General features: G+C 39.2%; 1 protein-coding gene across 1 annotated transcript in view; it reads right to left on the reverse strand.

Annotated features, from left to right (window-relative positions):
* kcnma1a (potassium large conductance calcium-activated channel, subfamily M, alpha member 1a) overlaps positions 1–25,836 on the reverse strand; it is a 325,301-nt gene that overhangs the window by 55,465 nt on the left and 244,000 nt on the right. The window contains exons 15-19 of the mRNA XM_007898488.2: positions 18,052–18,161; positions 12,057–12,125; positions 5,760–5,846; positions 4,429–4,505; positions 2,794–2,802 (exon numbers count right to left, since the gene is read on the reverse strand). Of these exons, the coding sequence (XP_007896679.1) occupies positions 2,794–2,802; positions 4,429–4,505; positions 5,760–5,846; positions 12,057–12,125; positions 18,052–18,161 (352 nt within the window). The remainder of the gene's footprint in view (positions 1–2,793; positions 2,803–4,428; positions 4,506–5,759; positions 5,847–12,056; positions 12,126–18,051; positions 18,162–25,836) is intronic.

A 25,836-nucleotide genomic window follows, 5' to 3' on the forward strand; every position in this document is an offset into this window, starting at 1 on the left:
GTCACGATGCATATTTTTGAGTATTTTTGTCATACGTTTTGGAGGGATGTGCACAGGATGCTCACAGAAATTTGGTTACAATTAACATGTTCATTGTAATTACTGCTATCGAAATGAACATGTCAGATTTTACTAGTTCATAAAATACAGGTCTAATTCTTTCAAGCACATGAAGTCGAAATGGTAATGGTAATTGTGCTAATTGATTCACTTGTTCAATAAACATAAAGCCTTATTATTTCATATTAACCCCAGTACTTCTTTTTAAAAAATAATGAAAAGGTATCAACTTTTGTTGAAAAAGCCATTATGTCACACTGCAGACATAATATTTCAAGCTCTCAACTGAGTCAAGCACTGACCTAAGGCCATTTATATCAAAATTATTGGCCAAGCAAGGGTCACCGCTATGATCGAGGAAAAAAGGCGCGGGGGAGGGGGGTGATGAATGAGAGGGATCTGTAGTAGAATCCCTTTTCTCTGCAATTTTGTAGGGTTTTGAGTTGTAAAATGTTTAAACTTTCAGCAAAAGGTTGCTTACAGTACCCGTTAGCTGAGAGAAAAAAAACATCACATCATGCAGCGTCAGGCTTGTTCAATGCAAATGCCAAGGCCAGTCATTAGCACTGGTATCTTAATTAGGAAAGGAGCATCAAAAGCCTGATAAATGCTCGTGATGCTGGGTGGCTCAACCTCTTGTCTTCCTTAGAACTATGCCAATCGTTTCAATGTGACACTAATTGAATCCGGCACTTTTTAAAAGGAACAAAATCTTGAGGGAGACAAACTATTTTGATTTTGTTTCGTGAAATGAAACCAAATACTTGGGCCAATTAATCTCACCGCTCATTGGGGAATCGTCCACAAGATGCACATAATAAATATGTGTGGGTATGAATGACCTCAGAATTTTTTTTATATAAAAAGGAAGACCGGAGGTGCTGTTTCTTAATCCATGCACAACTACTGAAATCACAGCATGCTGAGAAAACAGGCTTCAACCTTGGCAATAAAAAAATGAAAAAAAAAGATTCAAAAATGGTTATTCGATTGAAGCATTCATAAATGTTAACATTTGCGCTCATATCTCAAAAAAATTCCATGCTGTAATATACACTGCATTCGTTGTGTTTTGAGGGAGGGGTGGCGGGTGGTGATCAGGGGAGAGAGAGAAACCACAAACAGTAGTAGCAACTTTCACACAATGACACGACATGTTGAGAGATGTTAGTCTTGATGGTTATGCATGTGGTGCTACACTGGAAGAATACTTCCACTAACACAACACACAAACTGCCATATGGATTCATTGCAAAAACATGGTTATACTGCCATTCGAAATGTTTTTGTGTCATTCGGGGAAACCTGAAGTGTACGGTTGGAGACCAGAGGAGGACGAGGAGGAGAAATGGGTTGGTCTCTGAGGACATCTAGTGGATCTGCATTGGAGAGCATGAGCTCTGAAAAATGTGAAAGCTGTGAGGGTCCAGTCATGGGTAGTGAGTAAAAAAGGGCCCAACTACCAACACAAATTGAAATGAGGGCAAATTCATTTCAATTCAGTAAGTATTAGTGATTACAGACACAAAAATAAATAAATGGAGGAAACGGCCTTGGGGTAGAAGCAGGACACAAGAATCAGTTTGATTGATACCCGTCCCTTTGTAAACTTTCTTAAATTGATGGGGCTTCCCACAGATTATTTTAAATTCATTGAAAATACAGCAGAAAATACAGCAGCATCATAAAATTCATGACCAACTAGACTTTCCTGAATGATTCACCGCTCAGTCTATCCATGGTAAGCATTTAACGGCCATTCACTTTCTCTAGAATTGGAGAAATTGGCAGGTTGGATTTTCATTAACTGAAGCTAAAAATTGCTTTGTTTAGTTAACTTGTAAATGTCCACATTGAATCAGCCCATTTGATCCTGATTACTGGAACAGAATCTAATGAGGCAGTATCTCCCTTGGTCTGCTCAAATGGGATTTAAACGATATTCGAAAGGATTGAAAAATATCTTTGGATATCTTTACCTTCTTTGGAACCCTGCGGGCGGCCTTTCTTCAAAGTAGAGGAAATACTACTTTTCGTGCATCACTGTCTGAATGATGCAAAAATTCTGTCCCTCCTCTGCACTGCAGAACTAGTTTTGGGGTGCTCATCAAGTAGTAGGCTTTTCAGTGCTGCACCAATAGCCAACCTGGCCCTTAATGCAAAAGGCCATCCTGTGCCTATGCAAACATTTTGTAAAAATCAACTAAAGCCTCTAGAGGAGAGGCACACTCTTGGCCTACCTAATTGGAGGGGAGGATTGACGTAATTCCACCATCCATTCCTCTTATGATGATCAAACAGTTGATGGGGCTTCTCACAGCTTTTCAACACAACCTCAGCAATTCTAAGCCTAAGCCTCATGCCCACCCAAAAAAAGGTTGAAACTTAGTAAGAACATTTGTGTTGATTTTTATCCGATTAATGCTAATAAACAAACAAAAAGGCCTGCAAAAGGGCTACTGAAAGCTAGGTGAGTGAGCCCTTCTCCCCTCTATGCTCTGTTGTTTAATTTCCATCCGTTCCCTGGTTTCAAATCGAATCGCTTATTACACGGGAAGCTTGCCACTTTGGCTGCTGTATTCTCTACAGATTCAGGGTGATCTGTGGGCAGTGTTCAAGATGATGTGTGCGTATGATATAACTGCTACACATGCAACACACACAAAAAAATCTCTGCTCAAGGAAGACAGGTTGGACCGCACTGTGGGCAACAGGGAACCCATTTTTACTCACAATAGATCACTATCAGTGTGCAGTTAAATTACAGTTTCATGTTCCATAGGCAGCAAGGAGAAAAATAAATCAAAATTATGTCAATCATCAAAAGATACTTGCAATCATTTCATACATGGACTTTTGAGTGCCTGAATATCAGGACAATAGTTCTACACATCTTTGTTCTTTATCTCCTATCATGGAAGCCGCAACAGTGGCACATGTCAAAAAGCCGTGAATGTTTAGGAACCAAGTTCACATACGAGAAGGAAATGTATGTATACACGTAAGACGCACACATTTTAAAAACATAATTTTTTTCTGTTGAGTCATTCTTTTATGACAGGGAACTATTTTATATTTAAAATTCAAAATAGCTATTTCCCCCCTAATATGAACCTTTACTTGCAAATTCTGTACCGTCCTTGAATAATTTAGATTTAATATGAAAAAATAATGATACTTTTAAGATGAATTTTTGTCGAGCTTTCAAGCAGTCTTTTTTTTAAAGATAAAGCCTACTCACTTTAATTATTCTTGACCTCTGCTGATGCACCAAGATTTTTGTTTAAATTATTAATAATGGGCCTAACAGGTTTGGACAAGTGGTTAAGTAGGTCAGGTATATGTTAACAATGTGACATGACTAATGCCAATGTAATGATAAATCTATTGGAACTGGGTTCCAAGTGTGACAGCAGATCCTATGATGTGTGTATTTTTTTTAAAAAATCATCCACATCTTCCTGGTACTTATGTATTGCATATTGTATGATCCACCATGATGGGGCTGCAAAATACAATACATTTGGCAAGGGTTTGTCTTTGTTTTTCCAGCTGACTTGGAGCATTACCTCTAGTGTTTTCAAACAGAGGAAGTTTAGTTCTGACAAGCTACTTCTTCAGCCTCACTAATCATGTCATTTTATTTATACATCTGTTCCACATCACATCATTAATAGACTCAAATTTGATCTCCTCGTTTCTGAAATGTTGTTCTTCTCCGCAAACGTTTTACATTTGTGGGGGGGGGGGGGGGTGAGTCACCTAATCACTTTGGTGCTCAATATCCATTAACGTTCTCAGATTCACCATAACATTATTGATAATAATTTATTATTTTATTTCAAAATATTATAGTTTGATAATTATTTTAAGGAGAGGATAAAAACTATGATGCTTTTACAACATAAGAAGGCATGCCTTTCAATAATTAGTGAGAGTTGACTTTTCAAACGCACTGACCTCTTTTCACATCTAGAACGAAAGGTTTATAGTCTATAACATTTTTTTATATGGCTGCTGAAACAAACTCATGCCAAATGAGGGTTATAATTAATGGTGGAGATGCAATAAAATGTGCACCTGTACACTTCAAAACTGTTTAAAACGAAAGCCTGCTGCTTTTGAATACTAATCATTTATAGTGTACTATGTATATCTAATGTCTAATGAGCGCCTAAATGGAGTTTAACTGCTCTACTTTATCTCTCATCTTCAGTGACAAACTGGCAAAAAAAAACATTGCACAATAGGCAAGTTGCCCCAGCATTATCCGGGCACCGTAGCCGTAAAATCTTGCATTGCATGTTTTAATGCATTCAGGCACAGTAGCAAAGTAACTCCCGGTAAGAAATTAAGAACATTACTTACGCCGTTTGCAGCCACACTTTTTAATCCTTTTGGGATCTGTGATGTCATCGTGACACGCTTTGCAGTAGAAGAATGCCCTGCGGAAAGACGATATAAAAATGATGCTCGAAGTCTGACTCCAGCTATGTGAAGTGTTATTCAATGTAAAGGGTGCTACATTAATGCAGGTTGTTATCCAGTTTTGCAATTACAGTGCAAGTTAAATAACCTTCTGCTGCCACTTTATCCGCATCTCTCAGCATTTTCAAGATCTGGATAATATCCCCTTCTGAATATTTTCTGCAGCTAAACCAACCAGGTTTTCAGTCGAACCTTAAAATACAAGAGCAACTCTGTTGCGTTTGAATTTTTCAAAACTGGTTTCAAAGGCCGGTCTCAAGACCTTTCTCTTCGACCATGCCTTCAGCTCCCCTCTCGACTCTCTACCCCCTCCTCGCTCCCTCCCCTCACTCTGACCATTTCCCCCCCCTGCTCGCGTCCTGACCCAACTGTCCAGCGCCTTGGGACGTCCTCCCGACGTGAAAGGTGCTCTATAAATGAAATCTTGTTGTTGTTGTTCCTGAATTGCGTTCATCAAGGTACTGGTTGTTAGGTGGCAAGTTTTATATTTCAGACTCCCTGTTGCTTTATCGTCGTCTCCAACACCAATCTTTGACCAAAACTCTAACATGGCCTAATGCACTAGTGTACTATTTCCATTCCCCACCCCAACTGTCCTTGTGGCGTCTCTTAGTGACAATTAGTAGTACTGGTGACTTCGGTGCTCGAAATTGGTATTGGATCTCAGCCTTCTAGTTGAGAGTCCAAAACTCGGTCCCACACCTCATAATCTTTCATTGAGCAGCTATTTTTCACACACTTGTTTAAAGATTCACTGCCAGATCTTTCCAGAAAATAGGTTAAAGATTTTTATTGTTCAATCACTGCATTAATAGCAATGACTGAGATTCATTCTCGTACAGGTTTGGATAACAGGGCATGAAAGCTTTCCCCCAAAAGGGCAGTATTTCATTCACTGCATTTAACATATGAAACAATTAAGTGAAAGTAGACAGGAATTGTCTCGTTATCAAGAATAATAATAATAATCCTTGCATTTGATATAGTGCTTTTCACGTCTTCTAGAATAGACTGTAAAGTGAATTAAATGTATAGTTGTGAGCAACATGCGGCAGCCAATTGCACATAGCAGTGTCCCACAAACAGTCGTGGATTGAAGTGACCAATTTATTATTGTTTTTTTTCTTGATGGATTATTATCAGGAGTGTGGAGTAAGGAAATTTGCCCAAGGTTTCACCCTACCAGGAATCAAATCAAAGGGACCACCTACCTTTTTACTTCTTTGGCATCACTTGCAATGAAAAATCCCAACGTGCCTTCTTGAATCTTGACGTTGTTCCCAGGATTGATTAATATGCTACTCAGTAAAAAAACACAAAAAATACGTTCCCATTAGCTGCTGTTTGAGAGAAACTTCATCTCAATAGTGTAATAATCAAAGGGGAATGGTACAAGGATCTTTACTGAAAAGAAGTCACTCTCAAATGGATTGCACTAACTCCTGATAAAATTCAACGGCTGAATACATTTCACAGATGACTGTGAATGATTCAATTGACGCCTGAAATGAAATGGATTATTGGATTCTTAATATTTAGATGCATGGTTAGCAAAATACCATCTGCTTGACAGCATCTCCCAAAATAAGTTCTCACTTTTCTCCAATTCTATAGCCTTCTGATAACAAAGCAGAAGTAAAAACCTTCTTCTGGATATTGGTAACTCCAAACTAAATACTGCTTCTAATTCAGGTATAGTTTTGATGCTTATTCCTGCAGATTTTCCATTATCTCTCTCCAAAACACACTTTCTATCTCCTTGCGACCTAAATTACCTCCTTCGTGTATTGAGGACACTCCCTCCCCATATCATGATATATTTTCCAACTGAGAAGGTTGGTGATCTCTTGACCTCAGGCATATTGTTTCTGAGCCAACCACAAGGAAATGTTTGCACATATTTCCTGGGTGTCCGTTCTCAAAATTGCCCTTCACAACTATGTACGTGTGTTCTCTTATCCTGCCTGCTCTCATCACAGAAAAACACCCTCTTTTTCTGGGTTTATTTTCTTCAACTTATTCAACATTTTATATACTTCTATCAGATCCTTTCTGAGATGTTTCTTTTTAAGACTGCAATAAACATCATGCTAAAAATCAGTTACTGTAGCCTGTACAATTCCCCAGTGATTGAAACGTTATTTGCAACATAATTCATTAAATACTGTTTGAGCTATGTGCATAATGACACATAGCTTAAAGTACAAGGCAATACAAATCTAGATTATAACTAGTACACAGCACAGCTATATGTTAGGTTCGGTAACCTGGCCCAAAGGAAAGAGATGGCTGATACACTGACGAGATTCACAACGCCCGAGTATGTTATCAGACTGCAGACTGATATCCTGCAATAACCCCAATTGTTCAGAATAAACATCCAGCTCATTCTTCTGGGCACTCTCAGTACTCTTAGTTGGACAAGATATTCAGCTTTCTGCTCACAAAGGAAAGAGGATAGAAAGCAAATGCACACTTAGGACATGGCATGTTCAAAAGAAAGAGTAAAATTGCTTCCAGGATTTAACTTCTTGCTCTTGATGGCTTTTAAGGCCATTATTTTTATTAGCCGAGAATAGAAGCCTTCCATTGGTTACCTGGTCTATTGCAAGATCGCTTCCAAATATAATGGTGATTGATTTTATATCTGGACAAAATATTATTGCCCCGACTGAAGAAACTGAAGAATATACATTCCACTGCATTCCTGCAATGATCAAATAGCAATTTACTATTGTGTTGTTTTCACAAATTGATGATTTATTTGAAATTAAGTTAATGCATAGCCACAAATTACCAATCCTGAGGCATATATTTATTCAGGCAAGTTTTAGAATTTCATTTGGAAATACAGTAATTTGGAGTTATGATCATTTGTCCTAATTAATGAATTAATTGAGGAAAAGCAAAATTAAGTGTGCTGCTCTCGTTTATCTAGCTTATTCAACGTGTCCTACTCTGTTTAATGTAGGTAAAGTGTACCTGTTACAATTTCTTCAACAAAGGCACAGGGGTCGCTTAATAACTCAAAGTATCTTGGATAGAGGGATGTGTTGCTCAAAAGGTCAGTTCCTCCTCCTAACTGTCATCCCAGATGAGATCAGATGGTTTTGCATAGATCAGAGATTGAAGCTCCTTTGTGGTCCATCATTCAAATCAAGTGATTTTATAAAAACTGTCAGTATAATTTATTTTTCCCCAGAATCTGCCAGAGTTAGGAATCTGCCGGGGATTACCACACCGCCAATGAGAGATCAGGTCTCTGCAGACATTTAAACCTATTATTATGATAAATAGATTCTTTGTATAGATTGTCTTTTACTGTCCCATATTTATACTTTAGTGGGTTTGTTGTTAAATAATGTAAAATGAAGTGGAAATTCCGGAAGCAAGTTTATCTATTAGTCTTTCAGGCTGTGAATTACAATCACAAGCATCCACCGCAAACTACTTCACATCAGGAAAGACTCCAAAAGTAGAAGCATAGCCACCGCCTAAGAGGTAGGGGGCTAATCACTGCAGTAACTTCGCTGCAGTTGTATCATTGAATATCAAACTGACAGGAAGAACTTACTTTCGTAATGCACCTAGCCACTGCACACAAAGCAAGGAGGTGAGGGACAGACACAAGCAAGAGGTGAAAGGAAGCACAGGAACAAATCAGCAAAATGTGGGTGGGGGGAAGGAGTGTGAGGCGGAGAGAGCAATTCAATGAGGAAAAAAGAAAGAGATAACCTGGTCAGAAAAAATGAAAATAAATATCAACAGGTGTTGATATAAAGGAACACAAAAAAATCTTTTGCGTGATGTTTTTCACTCAGTGTCAAGCAGCAAACGTAGCAAGTGGCGGTCTTTGAAATGGACAGAATAAATCATTGACAAGCATGCTAATGCAATGAAAAACTTCAAAGAAATGTCAAAAAAAGTTCTGCAATATAAGCCAATGATTTTTTTTTAACTTGAGGTAAATCGATGTGAAGCGTGAAATGTGATCCCTTTCTCTCAATGTTTCTCAAAAACTATCAGTATATATCAGAGGGAAAATAAATACTAGCTCGTTAATTAGCATGATTTTCAAATATTAATGATTTTGTGAAATTATGCATAACTTGAGGTATACTTTAAAAGAAGATATTGGAAAAATACATCAGTTAGACACTCTTGAGTAGCAAGAAGGGAATGCATGTACTGTATTGGGCATTTACATTCAATGATTAATGGAGGCGAGGATTATTAATGAAGGGGAGGAGTAAAGCACAAACATTTTATGAAGCAAGAATGATCACCATCTGTGCTAGGACAAGGAATAAAACCACAAGAAAATACTGTGTATTGGTGGATTTTTCCTGCAAAGGAAACTATTGCTTTGGTACTAAAGAAAGGAAATGCTTTTTTATGTTGATTTTTAAAAAACGGGAACAAACTAATATATTTTGGTATGATACTCCTGACTCGATGAAAATCAAAGAATTAGTTTTATAGGAATTAGGTTAGGAATCAGAAGGTGTAGGAGAACGAAGATGTGTTGAAGTTTGTTTGTAGGTGAGTGAATGAAGAGGGGCATACCGCTTTCCACTTCTGCAAAGAACAAGAGAACATTTCAAATCAAACACTTTGGTAGAAACAAACAGGTGGCAACAAAAAAAACAAAGCAGAGTGAGAAAATCTTTTTTTTCTTGGATCATATATAAAAAAAACAAGAAAACACTTTTCTCATTCTAAACACCAATCTTAGCAAAATGACAAAAACACAAGAACAAAGCACTGCAGATGAGAACACACAGGGATTGTTTGAATTTTGTATTATTTTTCATGGTAAGCACACAACACTGTGATGGACAAGGATGAAGGGGAGAGTGGGGATTCTAGCCTGTAGCGTTGTTATAGCTGACTCCCACCCCACTGTAACTCAACCCATTATAATGCAAGGTCTTCTTCTATAGACTCGCCAACCACCACCTTATAACGGGGACTGACTGTAAAATGTGCTTCAGAAACTCAATATTTAGTGGTATTGCTAGCTTTGACCATAAGCAGCTGAGCAAGCCGCCCCCACCCATCTCCTGCCTCCTGCAAACCTTCATCACTTTCACTGGATGCTCACTTGACACAATCAAGACTGTGCCTTCAGTCATCTTGTGCTTATTGCTTAAATGCTTTTTCACCAGATCATTTTGCAGAAAGTGGGATTAAACTTCTGCCAATTAATGAAATGCTGCTTTAATAGTGATGATTCTCAGCCTGCCTGAGCAGACTTACAGATGCAAGGAATGGCTTTTGTTTGCACGTGGTTAAGCTTCCTTTGAGGTCAGTGAAGGTTTTTCAGGTGCGATTAAGTCTAACCAGCATGATCGTTTCAACCGATTGTGCTACTCCCATTCAACAGATCCGAAGGAGCTCATAGGCTGCTTTCCTCAACTACTGCAAGCCTACTGTCAGAAACGGGTCAATGGCTCTAGTTCTTGAACACGTTACTGACAATTAGGATCAGTACATGATCAATAGCTTACTTACTAAATGGGAATGAATGGATAAAGGAATACTTTGGTTGACATAAAGTCTGTTCCCATTAAGAGGCTATATTTAGAAAGGGCTTTTAATCAGCATCATTCACCCACTGCACATTTCAGAGCAGCAAAATCTATAATGAATAAAACGCAAAATACTGCAGATGCTGGAAACCCAAAACAAAAACAGAAATCACTGGGAATGCTCAGCAGGTCTGGCAGCATCTATGGAGAAAGGAAAGTGAGTCTACGTTTTGGGTCCATGACCCTTCATCAGAACTCAATCTATAATGAACCCTGATGTACAAAGTAAAATATTTGCCTCTTTGTTTCCATTTCAACTTTCCCAAATGTTATTTGGAAGCATTGTGTGTCAGCCTGACTCATTCTCGTCTCTGAGTCAGAAGATTGTGGGTTCAAGCCCCACGTTGGGACTTGGAATCACACATTCTAAGGTGACAGTCCAATGTAGTGCTGGGGATGTATTGCATTGTTGGATGTGCCATCCTTCGGATGAGATGTTAAAACGAGATCATGCCTGCCTATTCAGGACATTAAAGATCCCACAGCACAATTCAAAAAGAGAAGGGAGTTTCTCCCAGTGTCCTGGCCAACAATCTCACAAATAAAACTGGTCACTCACTCCATGGCTGTTTGTTGAGAAAATTGCTGTATGCAAACTGGCTGCCACGTTCACCAACAAAGTAGTCAAATCCACTTTGCAATATATCCTGTAAGGCCTTTTTCGACGTCTCGAATGATGTGATAAGGCATCATGTTAAATGCAACGATTATTAGTATTATTATTGTTTTCTGTGTGATGCACCAGGTAGCTGTTGGAAATGTGCTGTTCCAGCAAATGCAACAGAAAACAGGTTCCAAGTCCCACATCCATCGTGCAAATCTGAGCGTTAACAATCATGCACGGAAGGGACGATGCATGATATTTTTCACCAAGGGGATTACTTGCAATAAAATTAGTATTTTTTTTCACAAAGTAACTCAAAAATGCCCGTACTTTTTTTTAATTGAAATGAAATTTCATGACAGTCCAAATCTTGCGATACTTTCTTTAAAATTTAATGAAAACGGCATTCCTGTTGGTAACCATTGAAAGCATGCAACAAAGTTTGTAAAATAATCTTGACTGCTTTGAACTGTTCCATTTTCTCCATCTGATTTTAAGTTTTTAGTGAGGATTTGATACTGGGGTCTTTGCCACCTTTATAAAAACACGTTTATTCCATTGGTCAACCGCAGTTGTAGGGCTCAGTGACGCACATGCTTTGAAGTTAAATAAACTACATTTAATCTTCATTATCTATCTTTCTTCAATGATTTCAACACGACTGCCTTGCTTTCCAATGGGTGGGACATACAAATCATTAGTTGTGATGCATTTCTTTCATATGAAATTGATAAATATCAAACTGATTTGTATTATTCTGTACAAAAGCATAGAATTAATCAGATTACTCTGTGGGGGGGGGGGGGGGGGGCGGGGGAGGTGGTGGTGAGAGAGGGGTTGCATTGCCTTTATTAGTATTAATGCACCAAATTAATCTGATGCGATATTTAGATGTTTCTTAGTGTCCAATTAATGTAATCTTTTGGGTTTTAAGGGTCTGTTGACTGATCTCAATACCATCTCTTAAACCTCTTGCTACTCTTCTCTGCGAACACTTGTACACTAGTATAAGAATGGTCTGGGAAGAAGCACCATTTCTCTGAAAATAAAAATCGCGTGAAACAAATCACACAAGTTAACTGTATCATGTGCATCACAATGTTTCCTTTTCCCTGCTTCATCCCTTCTGCAGTTAACGCTGTACATAGGAACTAAGATGCCACTGTGAAATAATGTTAAAATTGCTTGTTGTATAGCAACCATAGTACCAGGTATTCTGAGCCAACATTTTCCTAAATTCCCTGATTGGAAAGATTCAGTGAGCAATTAGCAGAGACGTATTAATGTTTCGCAACAAATGCTGGAACACTCACCTGCTCTCCCTTTTGTCTGACTTGTACTCTATGGCTATCAGCAGCAGCTTCAGCTTCACGTAACACAATCTGTGTGTGAGACAAAGCACCAGTTATTGACTGTGGTTCTCTCTCCCTGTACCATGGTTAAAGCAGTCTCACAACCAGAAGAATGGTAAAGTGCTTTAGCATTTTGTCACAATTTACAGATCTAACCTCAAACTGCACCTCAGTATTGAACACCAGTGCAATTAAGCAAACTATAGAGATAAAAACAGAAAATGGAACCGAAAATGAATGGGGAGCTAATTCTGAGAATTCCTAGGTATAAAGAGGGTTATGGCCAGGGCCAATAGAAAATTGTGGAAATACTTACCACAAAAATGTGGAAAAATTTGACAGGTTTTGTGGGAAATTGCAGAGAAATTTGACAAATTTTGCAGAAAATTGCAGAAGGTTCATTGGTGCTACTGAGGTACATTTTTACTGCAAACCTACTTTTTTCACTTCATTGATAAAAACTATACATGAAGAAATAGCACATATTAGATTGTTGCAAAACAAATTATTAATGCTTTCTTTAACAGAAATTGGGTGGCTAACTCGAGTGGGGGGAGGGGGAGGGAATGAGGGTACGGAATGGGACACTAGCGCAGGCCCGAAGAGTCTGGAGATCTGCCAAAAACAGCATTGCTCGCCAAGCTCACCAATGTCCTGACTGCGGGGCTACAGGAGATCACGCCCTCGCGCATGGGGTACAAGAGCTCTTACAACAACAACTTATATTTTATAGCATTTTTCACGTCAGGGGGACATCTTAAAGTGACATCTTAAAAAGCTGACAGGGAACCAAGCTGGTGCAGGGTTTGGGGGGATGGGGAAGCTGATGCATGGTTGAAAGAACAGTTGAAGCTGCTTTGTGTTATCACCCTGTCATTTGGGATTTGTTTCTGCTGGTATTTGATCACATGCTATAAAAACCATTTACATTCTGTTTCTTTTTACATGTGCAATAAGTATATTGGATCTAATCCAAGGCCAAATAATGTGTTAATTCAATAGTTTTTCATTAATTAGATTCCAGACACATACAAACTACCGTGAGGAAAAGCCAGGAGTTTAAGCTCGAATGTAATCAAATGTGTCTACAATTAAACATTATGTAAATGGAAAGTACAGTGTCACCTAACATTAAGCACTTAGCCAACTGGAATGAGCTTTGCTGATACAACAATTGGAGGACAAGGTTATTTATGCCAGCAGATTATTCTGACTTCACAAACAATTACACTTAAAAAAAATCTAGCTCATGTGAGAGGAATAAAGTGTAGAAGAATAATGATCATGAGTACAAAGCTGTCCATTCAGAGAAGCATTTGGGAAACCGAGATGATGTGAGGGTCTCAAATGTCTCTCCAATCTAGAAGTGATCAGACTTGTGACTTCTGTGATTTGGTGGGAGGAGAGCAACGTGTGCTTGGGAACAATAACAACAAGAAGATTACATTTGTATAGCGCCTTTCACATTGGGAGGACGTCCCAAGGTGCTGGACAGTGTACAGCAGTTCAGACCCGAGCTGGGGTCAGGGGGGAGAAGGGAGGGGAGGGGAAGGGGGGTGACCGATGACATGGTCGAAGAGGAGGGTTCTGAAGTGGGACTTGAAGGAGGCTAAGGAGAGGGCAAGTCAGAGTGATTGGGGGATGGAATTCCAGAGGTTGGGAGCAGAGTGGCTGAAGGCTCTCCCGCCAATGGTGGGATGGGTGGGTCGTGGGACGTAAAGCAGGCTGGAGCCGGCTGAACGGAGGGAATGGGCGGGTTGGTAGGGGGTAAGAAGGTCACAGAGATAGGGTGGGGCGAGACCATTGAGGGCTTTGTAGGTGAGGACCAGGATTTTGAACTGGATCCTCTGAAGGACAGGGAGCCAATGGAGTCGGGCGAGAGTGGGGGAGATGAGGTCACAGAGGTTGGTGCGGGAGAGGACATGGGCTGCAGAGTTCTGAATTATGTGCAGCCTGTGGAGGGAGGAGTTGGGAAGGCTGACAAGCAGGACCGTTTGCAGAGTACCACACCAATGTCACAGTTCACAAGTGAAACTTTTCATGGCATTTTTCACATGTTACAGAAAACTGTGCAGAACGTTTTTCTGAACGCAGGTCAGGTTCCTATGTGCTAAAGGAGAAGCATCTATTTCAAGAAAGGATGTTGGGAAACACCCTATTTGTACCACAGTGCTTGATCCATGTGGATCCTGAACAATTCTAGTTTCACGTGGAATCCGCACCATGGTCAGTCTAATAATAATAATAATAATGATAATCCTTGCATTTGATATAGCGCTTTTCACGTCAGGAGGATGTCCCAAAGCGCTACACAGAACACACTGTAAAGTGAATTGACTGTATATTTGTGGACGAACGCGGCAGCCAATTACGCACAGCAATGTCCCACAAACAGTCGTAGATTGAAAATGACCAATTTTTATTATTGCTTTTGGAGGGATTATTATTACGCATGTGGAGTAAGGAAACTTGCCCAAGGTTTCGCCCTGCCTGGAATTGAACTCAGGTCTCTCGCTTGCAAAGCGAGTGCTCTAACCACTGAGCTACAGGACTCCACATTATTTGTCTGCATTATTTCTAATGTTGGTTATAAACCAAACAGTGCTAAAGCTCTTGGCATGCTCTGGTTTATCATTCCCAGTATCAAAAGGGCATTAGGTCTCACTTCTACTCTGCAATAACACAACTCACTAGTCAAACACACTGCCAACTTTTCATTTCATTGCTGCTCAATGAATGCACAAGCACACTTGTAAAGAGTGGTCATCCCACTGGATTTCAAAATGCAAACTGCACTAGTTAGTCTGCTATAAATCAGCTCACCTACTGGGAGCATATTTGCTGTAAAATATTAACAATTATGAATGCATACTCCATAGAATTTCAACTATATACCCAAGAGTGAATAAGTAAAAATATAGAACAATTAGCCATATCATTTCTCATTGTGTACATTTACTTGTTAGGGTCAATTAACACATCTAAAATGTCAAGAAAGCAAATGTTTCCAGCTCTGGCCCTGCCGTTCATCATTTTGCTCTCTTGTAAAGAAGTTACTGCAGCATATTTACTGAAAAAGTTCATCAACAATTTTTATTAGTTGCTTAATCATTATTAATCATTATTCAACAACCCCCAAAAATAGATATGATGAAACACCTTTGTGCATAATTAAGATAATAATGTTTATGTCGCAAATGTAATGCTTGAAATTGAAGTGTTTGGTTGTGGGATATGAAACAGGTAGAAAATGAATCCAAATAAAATTGGATTGATATCAGGTGATTGATAATTCTGATCAATTAGACATAAGAATTATTAGTCATCTTGAAAGTGCAATAATCATTGACTGTCTAAATATCTTGAGACAATATCAAGGTAATTAATAAAATGCAGTAGTCAGCAATGAGATAAAATACTAAATACTTGTGATGTCAGTGCTTTCTGAAATTGAATAAGATCTCACAGTCCTTGTGCAATGTGTGCAGAGTACACACCTGAATCACAAACTCTTAACGCACTGCACTAAAATATCTTTCACTGAACAAATCAGAATTAATTCAAAGTTAATATCCTTGCTGAAATCTTCTCCACAGTCTAGCACCATACAGATTTTACTCGGCCTCTTAAGATTGACAGGATTTTCAACATTTGTTCTGCAATGACTTAAACAATCTGCTTAGAAATAACCTTAAATGCGCCCTCCAGAATTTCGAGCAGGTCATCTAACTGTAGACTTTGTAACGGGACCTGGCGTACATTCCCACATGGAATAGAAATCATTGAGGCTGTGGCATTTTGATGGTAATCAGCTGCAGCATTTACATTTAGAAACTTCTCATCTATTTAATTATACCCAACTCCCTCACAACACTTTTCCATAAAACATCTGTATTTACTGTAATGTTAACATGGATTAATTCGCACAATGATACACAATACGGTATATTGATTATTATAGGGCTTAATTAAACAGAATAGGATGGGGGTTATCCATCTAACACAAGCAAGGACAAGAGAGTGTATGAATAATGAGCCCTTTTAATTTAAACCAGAAAACAGGATAATTGAGTCTCTGGGCAAAACCTATGTGTCAAACGAAGATTTTTAGGCGATTTCTAAATCTCATTAGAACCATCTGGATCCATTGATCATCACTTCCTTGAAGCACTGCATCGTTAACTGACAATAACAGCCCCTCCTTGTTTAAATCTCATTAACCCCACAAGATCAGATGATGTGACTTTCGTAAGCAGCCATTACGTTGTTTGGTGATGAATATTGCTCTGGTAATAAAGTAATCAGCATATCCCTCGGGTAAATCAGAAATCTGAACTATAATTACCATCCAGAAGGCTTAGTGCTTTTAAATACTCTGCTTTCACTAGGAGAATCATTCAATTCTGATTTGTTCAGCCCAATTGATTTTGATTCCCCACCAATGTTTACGCTCGCCTTTGCCCTGACCCTGTGCATGCACTTAAGAATATTGAATTGCCTGCCCACATCTTACACTGATATACAAAGAAGGATGGGGGAAATCTCACCAGTTAAATGACTTAATTGGGGAGTATTTATACAAGGCTGATTTGGAAGCAGCCAGATTTGGAGCCAGTATCATTGGGAGAGTTTCACCCAATAGGGGAAATAAATTCATACCACATTTTGTGTTCGCTTTTACTTGTCTGCAGGTGTAACATGAGTGCAAGCAAATCAGTGTAAGTGAACTGCAAAGCTCTTGTTACTTTGCCCTGGGAATGTGTCAACCACCAAACAGATTAAGAGCTCCACTTCTCAGCCCAGTCATCCATGAAACCAGTTGTACTGTATTACCCATATGTGCTTAATTGTGAGCAGCTCTGTATCCAATAAGAAATTGCTTGAGATTAACCAACTTATTCCATGTGGGAGAGGGAGAGCGTGCACAAGAGGGAGAGACAGTGCTAGAGGGCAGATAAAATTTGGATCTGAGCTCGGATGCCAGATGTGAAAGGATAACAGTCTAACCTTCCAGTCTACCGTCCTCCATTTTTATCAATGCAGATAGTGCTTCACTGGCTAAACATTTAAGTGATCATCTCTATGATTCTGAAGAGATTGGTTACAATTTACACAGCTTCATTCCAAAGTGAATTCTATGCGTATCTCAGTCCGACACAATTAGAAAGCAAAAGCAGTAGGAAAATCGTCAACTAATTTTAAAAAAACTTTGAATCAAAGTGAGAATATCTTTACGCTAATGCATTGTTATGTCAACGATTCTTTTCCGCTTGCAAGTGAGGTACTTCCCACACTTTGGTAAGGATACCAAGAGGAAACACTGTCTGTTCACTGCACAGGAATTGAGGTGACAGCTTCTTGAATGCACACTAAAGTGCACAAACAGAGCAGTTCTTTCCAGTTACCAACAAAACATAGTTTTAAAAGAAAATCAGGTTTGCACTTCCAATTTTGTGGAGAAAGAAACAGAAGACCACTGAACTGGAAGTCTCAACACCGGCTTGTCACCAAACAATGTCATCTTGTCCTTCGGAGGTCAGTATACCAACAATATTTCAGCACAAGCCCTGTCATTAAAATCCAATGTGATAAGAGCATCTAGTTCGATAATGTCTCCCAAGATATGAAGACCCCATAGGATTAGATGCATTGGGCTTTACAATTATAGGAACATTAACTAAAATGAGATGCATCAAATCCAGGGCTTATAACATTTTACTAATCTCATGAAAAATACTTTCCTTGTGATTTATTCAAATAGCAAAGCATACTGTAATTCGTACTCCTGCAACAAGCTTTCTATATTCACAAATGAAATCAGCATTCTCCTTGAATCTACGTCCAATTTATTTGGAATCATTCAGAGTTTTTGTTACTGTACCTCATTCATTGTTTAATTGCAGAGCTGGAAATAAGGATTTAACCACAGAAAGCATTTGGTTAGTATATTACTTACTCACAAACTGCAGGAAAAGACAAGCCTACAAAGGCACCGGACAGATACTCTGTGTACATCTCATTTGCGACCCCTTCAAGGTAGTACTTCTGCCAGGTATCCTCTTCAATCTACAATGGAAACAAATAAAGAATATTGAAGAATCTGTGACCAAAACAAAATTCTTGATTTTATTTATTTGACCACTTTCACCATGTCTTAAGCCTGTGTTGTAATGCAGCCCAGAATAATGTCAATATAACCAAACCATCTCGTTATCCTTTGAAGTGAAATGAAGTATTGGCCCTTTTTCTGCACAAATTTGCAATCTTGCCCAGAAAAGCCATATGAAACCTGGAGCAGTTGGGGGCTAGGGGGGGCTTGTATCTTCTCAGGATTAGCTTTAACCTGCATTTAAACAGAGTAATTTTTAATATAATATCCTGGGATTGCTCATTGTTTCGGTCAGATGGTTTCACATGTTTTCAGAGTATCCAAACCAGACTGAGAGTTCCACATAGATATACCATCTACACATGGAAATTTCCCTGTATCTGGAATGGAATGCGCACTCTCTCCCTGGAGAAATGAACCCTACATACCTACTTCCAGAGAGGATCAAACAAATTAGCAAGAGCCAAGACTTCAGGACCCCAGACTATGCGTTGCCCTATTGCTGGAGTTTCATCAATTAAACCAAATGAGTTACAACAACAAGTTGCATTTATATAGCGTCCTTCACGCAGGGTATAGCATCCCGGAGCGTTTAACAGTGGTGGAACCTGACCCCGAGCCAGGCAGACAATGAGGGAGGAGGTGACCGTAAGGACAATCGAAAAGGAAGGTCTTTAGGTGGAACTTTAGTTAGCATTCAGAGCACTGTCTGGCAAATTTCCCTCTGCTTGGCCGCTTGTGACCACCTATCCTTTAGGCTTGCAGAACGAAAAATCTCTGTTCCCTTCATATCCTGTTAAAGCTGCGAAACTCCTGCCCCCTGACCTATAGTTTGATCTTAAAGATTTTGTACAAGACCACAGCTAAACGTGGGCCTTGGCCATGTTTCATCACACGCAACTGTTGCAGGCTCGGAGACATTATTCAGGGCTCCATGACGTTTTCCGATGTGAAGGACTCTATATAAATGCAAGTTGTTGTTGCTGTCTTCAGCCCAACCGTGTATCTGTATGAGCACATTCTCCTAAATTAACAATATGTTCATTTTGAACAATGGCTGCTGATGCCTCTCAGCCTGACTAATTGGTACTTTTGTATTTTGTGCTTGTGATTAGCCTATAGGTTATGCATCACTTCTCATTATTCTATAAGAGCAGAAATGGATGAGGCAGAGAAAATTACACCACTTATCAAAGACAGCCTCAAAAGAAGAAACTACCACCAAGAATATTATATTGTTCATCCGACGAAAATTGGGATATTTTTCATCCAGCGTTTGCAGCACCTCAACTCCGCACCATGCCTCCTAACTGCGAGAACTAAAACTACCATACAAGGTCTCGCAGGCTTGAACCTTTAGTACTGGAATCTGATATTCCAAAGCACTCGGCTCTTAATCCCATTCTAGTAGAATCCTCCAGGGATGATTTTTCTCGAGTGAAGGAGGAAGCTGAGAGAGCAGACATGAATAAATTGGAGAAACAAAATGAAATGTGGGTATATTCCACACATTGACAACACATGGAGTCCTGTAGCTCAGTGGTTAGAGCACTCGTTCTGGGTTCAATTCCCGGCAGGGTGAAACCTTGGGCAAATTCCCTTACTCCACATGCCTGATAATAATCCCTCAAAAAAAAATTGTATAAATTGGTCACTTCAATCCACGACTGTTTGTGGGACAGTGCTGTGCACAATTGGCTGCCGGGTTTCGCCCACAAATCATGCAGTCAATTCACTTTACAGTAAATTCTGTGAAGCGCTTTGAGACGTCTAGGAAACATGAAAAGTGCTATATCAAAACGCAAGGATTATTATTATTATTACTTTTTTTTAGATGCCTCGGAGTTCAAGCAATAAGGAAAAAGGATGTTGGCGTGCAAGTGCTCTGTTCTCAACTCACTGCGAATGTGTATTGCCAGGACACGGAGGCAGTGGGTTAAGGGATTTCTTAACCTCTGGAATATTGCCTCTGCCTCCTCATGAACTTCCCTCAGATAGACCTGTGATCAGTTCCCTTTTTACACATGCGGAATGGGAACAAGGGAAGATAAGAAGAAGGGGGAAAAAAGCTGATGACCCAGTACAGCATGGTGCCTCAAGCCAGTGAAGCAATGAAATGTACTGCCAGGTTATTTACATGGTTCCATAAAGAGAATTAAGTTAACATTTGTGTCTGCCAGTTAACTTAGGAAAAGAAAAGATTTAGAAAGCTCTCTAATGTGATTATTCTTTTATAATGCCTAAAAGTATCACTCACTCTATTCCAAAAATGTCAGCATGAGCAGAGTCAAGGTAACAGGACGGCTGAGCCATTCAGCATTACACACGGCTTGCTAGTCCCAACACTCTAAATGCTCTCAGAGCTGTTTTTAAGCAGCAGTATAACTGTTCAGTAGAAACCTTTCAGAATGAAATGTTGCTTGTCACGACAAAATTCCACTGTCAGGAGCCGTTGATCGATGAAGTATGAGAGACAGCAGACAGAGCTGGATCAACATTTGCTGAGCCAGGACAATCTGTTACACAAGGCAGCTTAAAGCTGCAGTGCCCCCTATCATTTCTTTTCCATTCAATTCTAAAACAATTCCCACAGATTTATTGCCAGTGTATTGCAGGATAGTGCAGCTACCCTACAAAATCATACAACGAGCTGTTCAACTCAATTGTATTGTTAGTGAGATGGTGGGTGGTGGGGGGGGGGGGGGGAGGGGGCAACAGGGTGAGTGGGGAGGAGGAGAAAAGGTTGAGAAAATGTTGATCCGAAGAAAGACACTTTCCCTCATTGTGCTGTCTATCCAAACATTGCACTCTTTTCACTGTCTTTAATATTGGGATCAGTGTATGATTGATGGGCACGTTTCCTTTTGATCTTGCACAAAGATCTTTGCCTCCTGCCTGCCTTTGAATTCAGAGTCTACATTAACACTCCAATATAGCGCTGTATTGTTGGAGGTGCCATCCTTCAGCTGAGGCCCTGTCTGTGCCTGCTCAAGTCAGAATACATTAGAATATACAGCACAGAAACAGGCCATTCGGCCCAACTGGTCTATGCCGGTGTTTATGCTCCACATGAGCCTCTTCCTGCCCTTCCTCAACTAAGCCTTCAAGAATAACCTTCTATTCCTTTCTCCATCATGTACTTATCTAGTTTTCTCTTAAATACATCTATGCAAGTTGATGTTAAAGATCCTGCGTCACGAGTTGAAAAGTTTTGTTTCTTCCGGTGCGCTTGACAACAATTCTCCAGATAATATGGGTCATTTCACTTCCTGGCTGTTTATAGGATGTTGCTGTGAACAAACTGGTTGCCATGTTCGCCTACAAAACACAGTCCCTACACTTTACAGTAAAATCCTGTGAAGAGCTCTCAGACATTTTGACAATGTGATAAGGCGTTATATCAAATGCAAGGATTATAGTTATCATAGTGGCCACTCCAGGGTAATATTGTTTATGGAGTAATTCTGGAACTGACCAAGTCCAAAATATCAACCAAAAAAGCAAGGAGAAAAACAAATTTCAAAGTGGCTTAATTGTGAAAAGTGCTGCAATTCAGTAGAGACACGTTAAAACGTCTGAGATAATAACCTTCAATAAAGTGTCCAATATATTCACATGAGTTAACAATACTTGGTGAGAATTCAGATCTGTACTATCTGCTTGTAATAATTTCATAATGTTACTCCATACTAAGCACATTGTAACAACAGATTCTGTATATCTCATTATCAGTGGAGGCTTCTACTGCTTTATATCTTTGGGTCAAGAAAGCTCATAAAAAATCAGTGCGATCATTAGAACTGCATTTCTCAACAACTTCAAAAGTCATAATCCTGCAATGAGTTTTAAAAAAAATTTTGAGAGCCTCGTTTTTTAAGCTCTTGTGAGTTGTTAAAAAACATCGATGTATCTTTCTCCGAGAAAGAGAACTGTGTTGTTAAAACCACAGTTAAATAATGTTAACTGGAGGATAATATTAAATAACATTTCCAGAACAAGGTCACAGCTGAAATGCTCACTGTTAATGACTGAAATGAGTAATTTTGATGAAATAATTATCATGAATGTGTTTTAAATTGTCGCTCGTGGTCCCTGCAGGTGACTGATTGTATCTCAGCTCACCGTCTGAGTCATTTCTGTCACCTCACCTCCCACAGCGACAGCTTCTCATTAGTACGTCATCTCACAGGCGTCCTCCTCCACCTAACACCAGAGATGAAGCCTGTGAAAAATTGTGAGCCATAAGCGCTCGCTATGAGATTAATTCAACCTTCCAATCCAGTCATAAAAATTAAGACTTAAGAGTGCTGACAGTTCATGACTGCTTTCAAAACACATTTTTTTTAATGCCATCTATTTTTTTCATGTGCTATTTCTGATGAATGTGTTTAACCATTTCACTAGAATATTTGTGTTGCTTTTACACTGCGGCTCCTGAGACTCAAAATGTAGCACCAAACTGATGGCTTTCCTGCATCCCGTAAAGTTGCCATTTCTCCATTACGTTTTCCGAGGTCACCTGCAGCGACTGATGTTCAGGCCACGCAAAAATGTCCTAACATTTATCACATTAAGTTGACAGATGAAGGCAGAACTTCACACATGCACAAAACACTGTTATAAATATATTTTGTGTTATTCACTTCCCAAATAATGGCTATGAAGGCCAGGAGATGCCTCTGAACATCAGGCGACTTTGGTCGATGGGCTCTTCCATGGTTCAGTGACAGCCATTTCAGCAGTGGGGATCTCAAAGTACATTTCTCATAATGATTTGTGCCCACGCTAAAGCCTGATGGCTTACAAATTTACATTTATACAGAACCTTTCCTATCAGAAGGACTCCCAAGGTTTGGCACCCGAGTTGGGAGTGGGAGCTAAGTGGGGTGGGGAAGAGATAGAAGACTGAAAGCACTGTCAAAGTGGTAGGTCCTGAGATGGACCTTGAACAATATGAGGGAGAGAGCAAGTCGGAGGGACTCCAGGATGGTTGTCAGAGAATGTGAGCAGATAGGCTCATGGCCTGCCTTCTGATAGTGGGAGTGGGGGGAGAGTTAGGGTGGTGTTGTTAGGATATTTATGCAGGTGTGTAAAATCAATGGGTTTGGTTGATCTGGTATCATGGTTTTGTATGGAGACAATGGGAGATCCAACTCCAAGTAGGATGTTGTGAGATTCGGCACTGGGAAAACTAGACATTTTATATTATGGCTTGGGAAGCAAACTTGAAATGCAAAAGTTCAGCATGACTCTAAGCCAATGATGACAGATGTATGTTCAAGGGGCAATGTGATTTGATTGAACTTTTAGTCTGAACTTTTGTTTTGGCCATTTTGTCCACGCAATGATGGGGCAGTCCACCTGCTCTTTCGCTCACAAGAAAGATAAGTCACTTGTTTTCACAAGTAGGAGCAGTCCTGTTTCCCTTTATTGGCACCACATCCCATATATAGTTAAAAAGCCTGTCAGAACTGCAGTTAAACAGCCACGATCGTAGAAGCTAAAACGATTGAGAAAGTTAATCCATGGAAATACTTTCGGGTACAATAAGGGGCAGGAAGTCACAGCTTTCAGGGTGTAAAGCATAATTATAAGTCACAGACAAAGGTTGGGATACAGTTGAAGCAAGTTGCTAAGTATTACAAAAAAGCAAGGACACAAGACTTACTTAAAAAACAGCGTAGCTTCGGAATATAATTCTGTCAGATTGTGACACAGATCTGTCTAATAGATAATCAGATATTGAAAAGTTAATCATTACCTCTGTTTTGGGTTAAAGTTAATCCATCTTTGTGATACACTGAAATTGTGTTGAACACTTGGGTACAGTAGAAAAAAGAACAGGGCAAAAAGGCCTGTGAATCATTAAAAACTCCTTCCAATACTGGGAATAATCGCTCTGCAGCAATCTAGCCAAAAGTTATTTAAAACCACATCTGAAAAGCTGAATTACATGCTGAATGCCACAGGCAACTTACTGCCATGCTTGTTTTGAAAACAGACCCTAGAGACGACCAGAAATCCTTCAAACTGAAACATTTGAAAGAAAACTAGCTTTACAGACTTGCACTCCAATAAACGTTTACACGATTGAGCAACAGTTGAGAAAGCAATCGGGATATAAAAGACCCACTTTGAACACAGTCCTAATTTTGTGCTCTCTTTCTTCAAACTGGGTGACTGGAGTTTACTGCACTAAAGCAAAAGGAGAGATGAGAATTGATGTATGTGTGCCTTTGTAAAATCGTGGGTTAAAAAATAGGAAACCACATGCAGGGAGAACTACTGCCAGGGGGGGAAATTGCAGTAATTCAGGAAAAGGTCCCAAATTAGCTGTAATTTATGATGTTGATTTTTGAGGTTGTAACCGAGGCATTCAGAATCACTAAATCAATCTGTGAGATGAAAAGGGACCAAAGCCAGAATGAGTGGAGGCAGTCAAAGGCAAAAAAAGTGTACCTCAATTAAAAGTACAGTACAATGAGAGTTCCCACAATGAACCAAAGCAAAGCACCTCTGGCAGAGAGTACTCAAGAATTCTCCTCAGACTTAGTAGATTTATGTGCAAATTATTATGCTTCAGAAAATGTATCGCTTGAACAAAGTCCAAATATATCGCAATTTTTAATAATTTCCAGGTGGTTTGGTTAAAGTTAACGGATGAGAGTATTAAAACTTTTTTAAAATAAAAAAACTTCTTTTTAATTTGAGCTTTATACTTAAAGCCTGGATATTATGGAAATCAATTTTTTTAATTATAAAATAGAAAAGATTTGAACAAGAACAGGTAATGTAGTGATTTGTCAAAGTGTTTCTGGCACTTTATCAACTCCGCATTTAATATGCACCATTTATTTTCAGCCTTAATTTTGAAAGATGAAATCAGCACTTGGATTCCAAAATGCTCCATAAACTCCCTTCACACCAAATTCTTGAGTGACAACACAGACCAAGTGATTGATCATTTTCAGGTTTTCTTAACCCTCGAATGAGATTTTGATTAAAACAAATCATTTTTCATCAACGGATCACCAGGTGATTAGTTATTTCAGTGGAACGTGAATAAACAAACAACAGCTGTCATTAATAAAGATGGTGGATGGGATCCAACTTTTTAATTCCCAGACAGGTTCAGTACTCCTGCAGCCAATAGAGGAAGTTTTATTATTCCCCTAATCCCTAAAAGCTTTGGCCTGCAGAACTACTCTGTTAAAAGCCATGGCCCTGGAGATTTGACTGGCGAATGAAAGCCACGCAACAACAGTAAATTATCCAGTACACTTTGGAAAAAAAGCTAACGTCTTTTCTTAACTTGGTGACAAGTATGATATATGTATGTTTTGAAATGATGTGAAGCCTTACCTAAACTAATTACTTCATTCATGTTAACAAAGCATTCCTCAGAGTCTGATAATTAACCAATTCATGCTCAATACTCTGCAATGTAGATCCTAAGAAAAAATTCCCACCCTTATGGATGTATAAATATAGAACACTTGAGATTTTAAGAGATTACGTATTGCATCATAGCCTAGATTACCATGTCCATGTCCAACATAACAACATTCATCCTTTCATAATATATACTGATTTGGATGTTTCAATAACCATCACCGCATTGAAGAAAGATGA

The sequence above is a fragment of the Callorhinchus milii genome, unplaced genomic scaffold, assembly GCF_018977255.1.
Source record: "Callorhinchus milii isolate IMCB2004 unplaced genomic scaffold, IMCB_Cmil_1.0 Scaffold7, whole genome shotgun sequence".
NCBI classification, from domain to species: domain Eukaryota; kingdom Metazoa; phylum Chordata; class Chondrichthyes; order Chimaeriformes; family Callorhinchidae; genus Callorhinchus; species Callorhinchus milii.